The sequence below is a fragment of the Echeneis naucrates genome, chromosome 20 (genome assembly GCF_900963305.1).
Source record: "Echeneis naucrates chromosome 20, fEcheNa1.1, whole genome shotgun sequence".
Taxonomy (NCBI): Eukaryota; Metazoa; Chordata; class Actinopteri; order Carangiformes; family Echeneidae; genus Echeneis; species Echeneis naucrates.
Genome location: NC_042530.1, coordinates 9698220 through 9711364, shown reverse-complemented (window position 1 = coordinate 9711364; position 13145 = coordinate 9698220). Strand labels below are relative to the sequence as shown.

The window sequence follows — 13145 nt, the reverse complement described above, 5'->3', positions numbered from 1 at the left end:
AAAACGGCCGTCCAATAGAATCCTCCAACGTCTCAGCCCGAGGAATTGAGTGGCGGGCCGTGATTGGTGGACGGCCGGCGGTGGGAACCAATCAGGACGTGGCAAGTCAGACAACTTCCAGACGGAGGCGGCGGCCGCGGCGGCGCGTGAGAGCTGAGGAGCGATTAGTTTGTATGAAAGTGTGAAGCGCAGGCTCGGACCGACACATCAGTATTAAGTCGGCGTGTTGATGATACTCATCCGGTTACCGGCCCAGTCGATTAGCTGCTGCTGTTCCGGAGGAGGCGTCGTCATCGACAGACAATGAGGAAGGTGGCCCTGTTGTTGGTTGTGCTGCTCGGCGTTGCATATTTTACGACTGTTAGCAGATGCGAAGATGGTAAGTCTCCGTCGTTTCATAACTTTATGTGATTTCTTTTGGAGCTGAAGAAGTGCTGGAGTTAAAGCTTCCTCTTAGCGCGACGTGGTTTTAGCAAACTCGGGAGCTAAGTTGCTGTTGGTGCTGTTAGTTCTGTTAGCAGATAGCTAACGTGAAGGATCGGCTAGTGTCAACACACCGATATGAATGTGTCTTTGTAACACCATGACATGTAGCTACCTGTAAGGAGGACAACACCTGTCTGTTTTTGTGTGTCTGTTTGACACAAGATGTTACAGAGGAGGATGCTGCTGACGAGGACAGTGACGATGAGGAGGTGGACGAGGATGAAGAGGATGACACAGAGGTCAAAGAAGAGAACGGAGTGCTGATCCTCACCGACAACAACTATGATACTTTCATAGAGGGGAAAGACACCGTTTTAGTGGAGTTTTATGCTCCATGGTACGTTTGCTGTTTTGTCGTCATCAGCATTGTTAACATTGAAAATGGTTGCAGTCAAGATGTGTTGAAGCTTGAGTCTCATCGGAATAACACGTAGCAGAGGGGCAGAAGAAACTGAGTGTTTCACTGTCAGAGTTGGTTCCTATGCAAATTCTACAGGATGCCTTTTTTTTCACATTCTTGCAACCTCTCAAGCATCACAGCTTTCTTTTTTCTATCCTCTAAGGTGTGGCCATTGCAAACAGTTTGCCCCAGAGTATGAAAAAATTGCTCAGGCGCTGAAGGAGAACGAGCCTGCTATACCTGTGGCCAAAGTAGATGCAACAGTAGCCAGCGAGTTGGCAAGCAGGTTTGAAGTGTCAGGCTATCCCACCATCAAGATTCTTAAAAATGGGGAGGCTGTGGACTATGATGGAGAAAGGACACAGAAGGGTAGAGACTGTTTAAACCACAGCTTTTTAACAAAGACATTTTTTTAAAAATAAGTATTCATATGGTTGATGTCTGTTTGTTACAGCCATTGTGGAGCGAGTGAAAGAGGTGGCTCAGCCAGATTGGAAACCCCCTCCCGAGGCCACATTGGTGCTGACCAAAGACAACTTTGATGAGACAGTTAATAATGCAGACATCATCCTGGTGGAGTTTTATGCCCCATGGTAAGTCAGCAGTCTGTTCCTGATGAAACAGGTAGTTTTAGTGTCACGGTCTCTCAATGTAAATAAAAAAACTTATCGCTTGCCTGTTGTGACTGACCTGCAGGTGTGGACACTGTAAGCGCTTGGCTCCAGAGTACGAGAAGGCAGCCAAGGAGCTGAGCCAGCGCTCTCCTCCCATTCCTCTGGCCAAGGTTGATGCCACTGTGGAGAGTGAAATTGCCACACGTTTTGAGGTTACAGGCTATCCCACCCTCAAGATCTTCAGGAAGGGCAAAGTGTTTGATTACAATGGACCCAGGGAGAAATACGGTAGGTCACAGACTGTCATATCGGTCTTTACTGTTCTCCATGCAAACTGATGTTTGCATACACGTGGATCTGTGTGCACATTTCCTTTCTTTTCAGCAGCAGTGATGCACTCCTTTCACTCTCCCTGCAGGCATTGTTGAATATATGGGTGAGCAAGCGGGTCCTCCCACCAAACAGGTGCAGGCTTGGAAACAGGTGCAGGAGCTTATCAAGGACGGGGATGATGCCGTCATAGTCGGTGTATTCTCCAGCGAACAAGACGCAGCCTATGAGATCTACATCGAGGCTTGTAAGTAGTCCCACCACAATTTTATTAATAATGTATGTTTTGCAATTCAATGTCATCAAGACTGCAAATAATCTCCTAGCTGTTCTTCGCAATGATGCATTAAACATGCTCCTCTTGCTTGAACTTGTTTGACTGTTAATCGTGGTTCACATTCTGCTATCTATATTTTTCTGCCAAACTTTAAACTTTCTCAGCATTCTACATATATCTAACAGGCCCGTGTTGCTTGTCTGTCTGGCAGGTAATGCCCTGAGGGAAGACTTCACCTTCCGTCACACCTTCAGCTCTGAAGTGAGCAAACATCTCAAAGCATCACCTGGTCAGATTGTCATTGTTCAACCTGAGAAGTTCCACTCCAAGTATGAGCCAGCGTCCCACGTACTCACAGTCAAGGTACTGCCTTTTTTTTGTCAGCAAGAGGTTTTACTTTAAGGCCATTTTTTGTTTTAACTGCATCCATCTGAAAATATAATTTTCTGACATTTAAGAAAGGCATGTTTGAACTCCATGTTTATTGCTTAGGATTTGACATCGGTGTCAGACGTTCAGGAGTTCTTCAAAAAGCACGAGGTTCCCCTGGTGGGGCACCGGAAACCAAGCAATGATGCAAAGCGCTACACAAAACGACCCCTGGTGGTTGTTTATTATGGAGTTGACTTCAGCTTTGACTACAGGAAAGGTGAGTTTATAATTTTTTTTTTTTTTTTTTTTTTTTTTTGATCTGACTAATAAGGTTAGGGGTCATTTAATTTAGCTATTTATAAGATTGAATTGTTTTACCTTTGGCACAGTTAAACAAAAGTTGACTGAACTTAATGCTGTGAAGGCACATTTCCATTCACCAAGTACAACACACAACATTCCTATCAACCACAAGCTGTATTAAATCCAAAAATGTTTTATTAACAAAGCTCCCTATGTCATTCCTCCTCCTTTAGCTACACAGTTCTGGAGGTCTAAGGTACTTGAGGTGGCCAACAAGTTTCCAGAGTACACTTTTGCAATTGCTGATGAGGAAGACTATGCAGACGAGCTGAAGAGCCTGGGTCTGAGTGAGAGTGGAGAGGAAGTAAATGTGGGAATCTTGGCAGATGGTGGAAAAAAGTATGCCATGGACCCTGATGAGTTTGACTCTGATGTCCTGCAAGAGTTTGTTTTAGCTTTTAAGAAAGGTGAGTGTTTTTAATTTAAACTGATGTGAATGTTGAAGGATCACATTAAAGAAGCATGTTTTGTTTGTAAGGATTGTGAGGCCCTTTGACAGTGACTTTATTCTTCTTTCTCCCATACAGGAAAGCTCCAGCCCATCATTAAGTCTCAGCCAGTGCCAAAGAACAACAAAGGACCGGTTAAGGTTGTGGTGGGAAAAACTTTCGATGAGATCGTCATGGATACCCAAAAAGATGTCTTGATTGAGTTTTATGCCCCTTGGTGTGGCCACTGTAAGAAACTGGAGCCTGATTATTTGGCTCTGGGAAAGAAGTACAAAGGGGAGAAGAACCTAGTGATTGCCAAGATGGACGCCACAGCCAACGATGTGCCAAACGACAGCTACAAAGTAGAAGGCTTCCCCACAATATACTTTGCCCCAAGCAACAGCAAGCAGAGCCCCATCAAATTGGAAGGTGGAGACAGAACCATAGATGGACTGAGCAAGTTCATAGAAAACCATGCCACAAAACTACAGAAAAGAGATGAACTCTGAAACATTCTCTTGAACAGTGGCTAAGAACTCTTATTGCTCTCAGGCAGTCTTAGATGACGCTGACAGGAGGCCTCTGAGAAGGTGGAGGGACTGAAGTGGAATCAAACGGTGTTACTGAGTTAAGTGATGATTACCATGTTCAATCATCCTTTTTAGTTTCTGTTCATCTCGAGATTTGGCTTTCTTATGTTTCTAAAAGCATGTAAGCACTGTTGAAGATTTAAGTCTTTTTAAATAAAACCCAAAATGATGGCAGCTTTGTGTGCCAACACTCAAATGTGACTGTTACTTTGAATCTCTCAAGATGGAAGTGTTTTTCAAACATAGGATTCAGCTGTGAATACATTTAAGAGAACAAATATTAGGAATTCAAGTGTTTTAATTTATGTTTGCATTAATTTACACATACGAACAATTAAAAATTTGTGTTACAAATGGCAAATATCTGGAACAGGCAAGGACTACTTTGGGAGTACTTGGCCATTCACATTAACGTTGATCCATCTAACTTTATTCTATGGATACTCTTTAAACACTTGGCAAGCGGGAGATACACCTGCAATGTCTTTCTAACTAAATCTGATTACCAAAAAATTACTGGCTGTAAGTCTGGCTGGGTCATACGTTGGAAAAGTGCACCATGATAACACTGTTACATGTCGTATGTACAAATCAACACTGCACGTTTTCAGTTGTGAAAAGGAAGCTCATGGTTCCTCACGGTTAGTGTAAAACACTGAACATTTCTTATTAAAATCAGGTGAGATGTTGAAGTAGTGAGATGTTGCAGCCTCAGTCACAAAAAAGCACTTCAAGGTACAGGCACAGAATCAGTTTTTTGTCGAGGCAGTTCAGGATGGAGGATTCTTATGAAAACTCTTTTGTGAAACGCAGGTGAAAATCTTTGATCTTCTTGAGCACAAGCTTCAGCTTCTCAGTGGGTGGCAAAATGGTCATCCTGAACACACGAGGACAGGAAGAGGAATGTGAATTCCTGTCTGTGCTGTCTCAGGTCTGGTCAATTCAAACAAATGACAAACAGCCTGTAGTGAGACTGTCTGGAGTTGCTGCACTAACCTGAAGTGGAAGGTTCCCTCTCTCTGGCCGAAGCCGCTGCCTGGCACCAGACAGATCCCCTCCTCCTCCAGCAGCTTCATACAGTAGAACATGTCTGGGACCTGGCCCTCCTCCTACACACACACACAAACAGTTTTAAAACAAAATTATCTCCAAAGACAACTACGTCAGGCTGGTGTGCGGTATGTAAAGCAGACCTTGGCTTTGTCGATGGCCTTCTGAGGTAGACTGATGCGGGGGAAGGTGTACATGGCCCCCTGGACGGGGTTACAAGTGATTCCAGGTACTGTGTTAAAGATCTGTTCTGTTAGCTTGGCTTTCTCCGCAAGAGCTGCTAACACTGCTGTCCGCTCCTGGGGGGGGTTAAAATTGTCAGAGGTTAACAAACCAAACATGATCACAAGCCTGTGGTCACTCACACACACACACACACACACACACACACACACACACACACACACACACACACACACACACACACACACGTGACCCAATTCAGCTGCTGGATACTCCCAGTGTCTACTGAGCATGCACTTCCTCCACAAACTAAGGTTCAATTTCAAATCAAATCAAGTGAATTTATCTCCAGACTTTTCACACCAGTGTCAAGTTAAACCATCCATATTATTTCTAGTATGTATTGAATGTGTTGTGCTGTGGGTGGACTTACAGTCTAATAGCAAATGTCTTCCAGTATTTACATCCAGTAGCCCTTTTTTACCTGCCAGGTTAATATGACAAGTGATTGATGACCTAAACCAAACTGTGGAAACCAGTCTGCTTCAGAGTACAGGGTGGTGCCGTGTATTTGGGGGAGCCTTGTTTCTGGTTTGGATGTGGACTTCAGAGAATGCATACTTTCAAGTGTGTCTCATTGTGGGTCTGATGGCCACAAACATGACATAACGCTAGAATAGTATACAACCTACACATGCTATGTTTCTGTTTTGTCAAGAGGATCCTGTGTATGTGTAACAGAAACTACTGAATTTGTTATCTGAATTTTCACATTTGTCTTGGTACTGTGAGAGAACTGAGTCAATACAGTCTTTGTATACACAAAGTGGTGTGGCATTTTCACATATTTACTAAGTAAGTTCTGTGTTAACGTACACACAAGTGCCCGGATATGTGTAAGAGGTTATGTTTTATCAGACCTTCATAAATGTGGCGTAGGAGGGCTCATCAGGCTGAGGGGGGTTAACCACCAGGTCCAGAAGAGCCTGTCCAGGAACAGGGGGACACAAACGCACTGACACCAGTTTGGTGAGTTGAGCCTTAACCTCTGGGTCCATGTTTATCACCTCCATGTAGCCTCCACGGAAACCACACCTAGCAACAACAAATAAAGGAATGGAAAGTCAAACAGAAATGATCCAGAGTAGACATCAGACACAAGAACATAGTTGGCAGAAGTAATCAGTAGTAGGCCACTGAAAGAAGCTCTCTGTTTTCTTGTGAACTTAGAACTTTATTCTTGATTTCTGATCCCCATTAGTCACTGCCTCAGCAGCGACTGTTCTTCCTGGGGCCATAAATCAAATACACTGGAAAACTGGTGTCTCCTTCAAGTGGAGTAAGGATGCTTTTGTCATAATCGAATATTTACAAAGATGATGTTTGGTAGTACTTTCTCTATGAGATCTACTTTGTGAGATTGTATTTTCATTCTGAACAATGTTTCCAATTTACTAACACTTCATGTCACAGTGTTCACTAGTTGTATTCAGTTGAATTATCTTACTTATAACTGTTACTAATGCAAATTTGCAATGCAAACATAATTTTAGGTATTTAGGTTTCATTGCCACCTGCAGATGACTGTTGTAGGTCATTGAGATTAACAAAATGTAGAAAACATCTGATTATATCAGAATCCGCTCCTACTGATCAGGTTATCTTTAAATATGAATACAAAACAAAACTTTTATGTGTGGCACATGAATGTGTCTGTCTTCTATGTGAGTATGGCTACTCACTCTCCCATGTAGCATTTGGAGGTGGAGTGGAAGGAGGCCATCTCCACTTTGCTGGAGTACTCTGGCCCCATCTCGAACAAAACCTTTTTGAAGGAGTGAAACTGGCAGCCCTCTGCATACACATTATCCTGGTAGACCTGGGATGAGAAAATAGGGTCAATAAAAACACATTGAATAATTTAAATATCAGAGTAGTTAAGAAAAAAATGTTCAATGTATCAATGTATTGTTTGACTTTCCACACACTCACTTCAGTATGTTACCGTTTTTACATCCAGGATTAACTGGTTTTTAAAAAAAGTTCTCAATTCCAATGTATATAGACATCTACATGGATAGTGCTTTAATGTATTTTAGAATGAGAGGTATGTTTGTGTTATCATGAGTGAGAGGAAATATTAGCTGCTTACTGTAGAACCCAACACTGATGCTTTTAGAATTTTGATCAAATCAGCAATTGAAAAAACAAAACACTGGCTTCGCTCCACATCAGGTGAAGACTGAAATGCAACATGCATGAACAATACCCCACAAACAAAATGTTTATCAGTTCTTTAAGACAGAACAAATGGTGAGTGAAAAGGAAATGACTTATGCTAATTACTTCATCAGCCATAAGGAAGAGATTCTCCTCTTTAGCAAATCGGATCACATCTTCAATGCACTGCCTGCTCTGGACTTGACCTGCGCAACAGGAAGACCAGAAAAAAAAATATCTCTAAATCAATGTCTTCTGGAGATAAAAGTTCAACTCCATACTTGCAATGTCTCAATAACAATAATTGCAGTGACTGTTTAATTTCATATGAAGACACCACACATACCAGTGGGGTTTCCTGGGTTGATGATGCAGAGGACACGAGGATTACAATGCTGCCTGGCTGCATATAGGGCTCTCCTGAGCTCTTTGACATCCAAACTCCAACACTTGTCCTCATCCAGGTAGTAACTGATCTGCACCGCATCCAGCTCAGCCAAGGCGGCTGAGTACAGAGGGTACTGAGGGATGGAGATCATCACTCCTGTACGGTCCCGACCTTCACCGCTAACCAGCAACTTGAGGATGGTCTGGAAACAGACGGTGTTGTGAGGTAGAAGGAACAGAAAACTTTATGTTTACTTTTTAGCAGCATGTTTTACATTCATCAGAGATGCTGAATAAAAGGCTGAAATACATAACAGCAGAGTAAACCAACACGTTGACATGTAAAATGCTTGGTTAAAAACTGCAAGCATCAGGAGAGCCTGTACTTAAGTGTACAGGATAGGTTTCCTAAAACCAGAGGAAGCTTTATTGACTCTGACAAAGGTTGTTATAGTTTAGCCACAGATGTGCAAAGTACAGCTGAGTATATAATTAACAGACATTCAAGTCAAATCAAGAACACATTCATGGGCCAGTGTAAGTATATCCTCTGTGTTGCATTAAAATATCATATCAACTCATAAAACACTTCTGGGAAGTGTAGCAAAAGTGCTACATCAACACTTTTATGGGGAAGTGTCAATAAGAAGTCATCTAGTGAAAACAAGCATTACTTAGCAGAAGTTGGTGCAAAGTCTCAGACTGCACAGTAGCTTTAGTGTGTGTTTCTTACTTATGAGTCACTTCTGGCCAAGGTGTCTGCAAATTGAATGAATGTTAATTTGTGACTAAGTGTAACGCGTACCACAATGGCATCACTGGCCCCAGTGGAGAGGTAGATGTTATCCGGGTTGGAGGGAATTCCACCGTCTCTCTTCTCTATGAAATGTGCCACATCGTGTCGGATGCACTCAATGCCCTGGCTGGCACTGTAGGCCCCTAGCAAACAGGAAAATGAACTTGACTTCAAACGATCACCATTTCACTTTGCATGGACTCTCCAAATAAAGGATCGGTAAAAGCTGTGGTGAAAGTGGAGAAAGTGAACGCGGTTGGTGGAATAGTGGGGAGTTGTCTGACCTATACTATGACCTCCGCAGGCCTCCAGAATACGCTGAGCTCTTTTCTTGGCATCCTCAGGGAACTGATTGTCTTTCAGGAGTTCAGGATAAGAACACAGAGCCAAGACCTGGGAGAGGAAGACAAACAATCAGAACATATCTGATCATTAACCAGCATTCAATGGTTTTAGAATAATCCAATTTATCTACCCCATACACCAGGACAGGGCCCTAAATGGGACAAAGTGGCAAATTGCCTTAAGTTAAAAAATGGTCACAAAAACTAAACAGTTAGTTATAACATCAACATAACTCAAGCCTTACTCAGACATAAAGCTAATTTACCCATTTTTACATTCATTTAAATAAATATAAGTTCATGTGAACAATTCCAACATGTGTCCCAACTTTTGTTAATGACCTTCCAACCCCATCTGTAGCTACATAAGTAAAAAAAATCTGTGCAAACAGTTTCTAAAATCATTTTTCCCCTCTGTTTTAATTCACTGATAAAGCGTCAGTGTCAGCAGTCTTTTCTCACATGCATTCATAATTTTGAGTAATATCTGATCACAATATGCAGATAACCTAATGACTTGATACAAAAAGTGGACCAACCTGTCTGAGAAACGTGATTGGCTTCTGCCCCATTGCGTGGGCATCACCTATATTTGCCTTGATGACTTCTGTGAAAGGTTTCTTGACTCCCTAAGGAGATAAAAACAGATATGTAAGAAGTAAATATAGAGACTGTGGGAAAAGCAAAGAGCCGGCGATCTTCGGTTGGTGTTCTTACATATAATCACAGGCTTTAAAAAAAAAAAAAAAAAGATATGCCTGGACATGTAAAAGTGAGCAATTTTGAGAGAAACTCTGCAACTCTGAGACTCTGCAGGGTCAGTCTGTATGTGTAACCTGGCTGCAGGCCACAGACACCCCAGTGTTTCACATCTCAAAGGTTAACCCTTTGCATTTGTAAAGTTTAACATCATTTCCCCATTGAAGACACTCTGCTAAAGAAATGAAATATTTCAGACTGTTCTAATAACTCCTGTACACCATGTTTCCCACCCCTCCTACCCATGCTGTCAGCATGTAAATCATATCAGAGCCATGCCTGAACACTCATGCATGCATCTTCCCTCATTATCGCTCTTTTGTTTTGCAAAGACTAGCTGGAGTCTGGCTTGGCCTTCGGCTCGGGAGCTGCTGTTTGGACTCAGAGAAACACAAACCCCTCACTGTTTGTTGACCGGGTTTTTGACTCTAGAACTGCCAGCTCAAAGAGTTCACATTGTCTCATTTTATTCTTCAAATTTGTATTTGAGCCATTTTCCTCCTTCAGTCCACTCTCTTATTCCGTCAGCATGTTCTTTGGTCCTATTGCTTTGAACTAATTGGATCATGCTGGCTCTAGTTTGGTGTGTCTTTTTTACTTGACACAAAAGGCTGCAAATGTCACAATGGTGAATCAACCTTAAATAGATGAACATGATACTTGTATGGATTTTTTTAAACATATAGTCAAAACTAAGATAATTCCAAATTTCATTATTTGACAGAAATAGATGAAAAATGTGTGACTTTTGATTTTTAATACAAGTGAAGAGCATAACCATCTATACCCAGGAAAATGTGAGTTGTCGTACAGCTCTATCTCACATTCCCCTGAATTCCCTCTTGTATTTTGTTGTTTTCAGGGTATTTGTTGAAACCTGTCTAGAGTTTAAGAGTGTGTGAGTACAGACATGTTGAACAGGTACTGGAGAAACAATCTCACTAACAGAGCTGCAGTCACCTTTGTAAGCCTGTGTTTAGTTTCAGATTCCTAGTTTAAGTTGACTGTATGTGTACTCGTATTCCCAGCTGGGCATTAACTTTGTCTTTCATGTTATTCTAAAGAGATCAGTATATTGAAAACATTAACGATTACAGCAGCTCTTTACAGCAGCTAACCCTTAATGTAGGGCGGCGACACTCGCTGTAAAACTCAAGCTGAATACATGAACCTTGAAATGATTTTGTGTTCGTTACCAAATACAATGCCAGGCACAATGACACCTGGGACATAAGGATACATTTCCTTCTAACTGAGTCAAGATGATCCTTTCTGTGCCCTTGTGTGATAGTGAAAGTCAGATCAACAAGGTTTTTTGGGTTGGCATTAAGTCTGTTGTGTGCTGGAGTGGAATCCAAGTAACTGGATGAAGCGCATTCCCTTTTATGTCCTTGTCCGTGGCTGCTCTAGAGCTACAAAGACGCTGCTGTTCTCCTGCAGCGAAAGAAGCCAGTCGCTTCCCCAGCTCAATCTTTGAGTTCTCGTGCTCACTCAGCACCAGGCACTGATTACCCAGGCCAGACCAGTGAGCTAGGCCAGGAAACCCTGCAGGTCACTGGGCTCAAGGAGCCTGGGCTGACAAATGTTCTTAATTCACATTTTACTTAGTTATAGATAGAATTTGTAACATTCAGGATCATGCAATTAATCTGACTCAAAACCTAATTATGACAGGTTGCCAGATGAGATAAAACTAGATGTGCTCAGAAGATAATGAACACAGTTATCTCTACATTGTCACAAATAATGCCAACTTGCCAGTAGCTGAGATCCAAGCCTGAATTAGCTCGTAGCAGCGCAGGCACTGTCATGCCAGATGTCTGTGTAAGGATTTATAAGAGGCATCACCACACCAGCAAACTCAGGCACAAACACACGTGCATAAAATCTGCTGAGCCATCAGTAAAAGTGTTCCAGTCGCAGATCTGACAGGAAGTAAGCCCCCAGATGACCGGGCAACTGCTGCTGCACAAACCCTCCTGTCCTCACAGAAAACTTTTGCAATGTCATGTAAGACATAAAATTGAAACACACAATTTAAAAACAACTCCAGCTATTGCCCAAGACTATCAGCAATTTAGCTGCCCTTTTTCTTCTGGATTTAATTATAAACCCATATGATTCCCAGATAAAACAGTTATGGTTTTGGAGTAACAGTTATTCCAGTCAAATATTAACAATAGCGTTTGTTTTTGGTTTTCCTTCATTGAAGCGGAGAGAAAACTGGTGGACAACCAAGAACTTTAACAATTTGAGCAAAAGTGTGGCTGCTGTATGAAACCTCCCTACAGAGAAAGGCCTCGGACTCTGTGGGTCCCCACAGCTGCAGCTCAGTCCAATGAACTCTCTCCTTGTGGGGAGGAGGGATATAGATAAAGACAGGAGGACAAAAGAGGACACAGAGCATGTCCTCTCTTCTTATGTAATAACCCTCCACTTTATACGCATCTTCCTCTCCCACAATCCGGCCACCTCAGGCTAGAGAAGAGTGAAATGCACTCTAAGCCGGCTAGTACTGCCCTGATCCAACCCCAGCTCACCCCCGCACATTTTGTGTCTTGTGAAGAGTACGGTGCATCAAGTCTCCCTGTTCAACCTGTTCGTCCTTTCTTAGGAAATTGCTATTGATCAATACTACACTTAGACACACCTCTGTTATTACCCCAGTGGGGTGTAATAGGAGTTGTGCTGCATAACTGAATGTAAAAGTCACACAACAGCTGACATGCAGGGACTTTTAAAAGCTGACCTGCTGTCTGTTTCCTGGCAGCCAGTCAGAAGAGATGTCCATAACAAACATCTTTTTCTTCACACATGCACTTCTCCTTCCTCTCTTTTACATTCCCTTCAATATCTTAAGGAAACAGAGGAAGGGAACGACTTCTTTTTTTGCTTGGTGCACAGTAACTCGACTTTGTTAAAAAAAAAGGGAGAAATGTTTTGGCCAAGAGTTAATTTCTAAGATGTTTGGCTGTGTGCTGAAGTCAAACTCCAGCTGTTGAAGCAGCTGTACTGTTCCCTCGGTCTTGCGGTCTATTCATCTACCGCAGACACATGATTTGGTTTCATAAGGTCCGGATATTTTTTTGCTTGGTTAAAAAGAATACGGATGGAAAATTTGAAGTTTCACAATAATAAAGTAAAAAAAGAAAGACCTCAATAAAAACCAGACTTTTATAACATCAACACAACTTTTCTTCTGACCACACGTCTTTACCTCTCTCAGCTCCTTCTCTATCTGGACCGCCCGCTGGACTATGGGCCCCCGGACCGCGTACTCGACTCTCTTCACTTTGGGGTTCATGTTATCCAGAGTCAGCAGCTTGCCCCTCTGCGGGACCCCGTTCATCGCCTGTTGGGACATTTCGTTGTTGTTGTTGTTGTTGTTGCTGTTGTTGTGATGTTTCCCGTCGACGCCGCGCACTGCAGTGTGATCTGAAACACAGCAGAGGGGGGGGGGCACACAGTGACACCGAGCTGGAGCAGTGGCTGCCTGCGGGGGTGAAGTGAGCACCAGGTGGCCCTGGGACTCTGCTCTGCGGC

The 13145-nt window shown here is 42.6% G+C and overlaps 2 protein-coding genes across 2 annotated transcripts; one reads left to right on the top strand and one right to left on the bottom strand.

The window, feature by feature from the left end:
- Window positions 1–115: 115 nt before the first annotated feature.
- Window positions 116–4059, top strand: pdia4 (protein disulfide isomerase family A, member 4). The gene is made up of 10 exons (XM_029528718.1): window positions 116–379; window positions 649–823; window positions 1050–1255; window positions 1341–1479; window positions 1583–1788; window positions 1919–2077; window positions 2319–2470; window positions 2600–2756; window positions 3016–3249; window positions 3370–4059. The coding sequence occupies exons 1-10, from the start codon at window positions 304–306 to the stop codon at window positions 3780–3782; spliced, it is 1917 nt and encodes a 638-aa protein (XP_029384578.1). The 5' UTR covers window positions 116–303; the 3' UTR covers window positions 3783–4059.
- An 84-nt stretch (window positions 4060–4143) lies between these two features.
- si:ch211-217a12.1 (alanine aminotransferase 2-like) lies at window positions 4144–13142 on the bottom strand. Its single transcript, XM_029528722.1, has 11 exons — window positions 12820–13142; window positions 9383–9472; window positions 8784–8892; window positions 8509–8642; window positions 7663–7906; window positions 7443–7522; window positions 6839–6975; window positions 6017–6191; window positions 5057–5212; window positions 4860–4972; window positions 4144–4740 (listed from the first exon to the last, which is right to left on the bottom strand). Exons 1-11 carry the CDS (start codon window positions 12964–12966, stop codon window positions 4650–4652), a joined length of 1476 nt encoding a protein of 491 aa, XP_029384582.1. The 5' UTR covers window positions 12967–13142; the 3' UTR covers window positions 4144–4649.
- Between the last annotated feature and the right edge of the window lie 3 nt (window positions 13143–13145).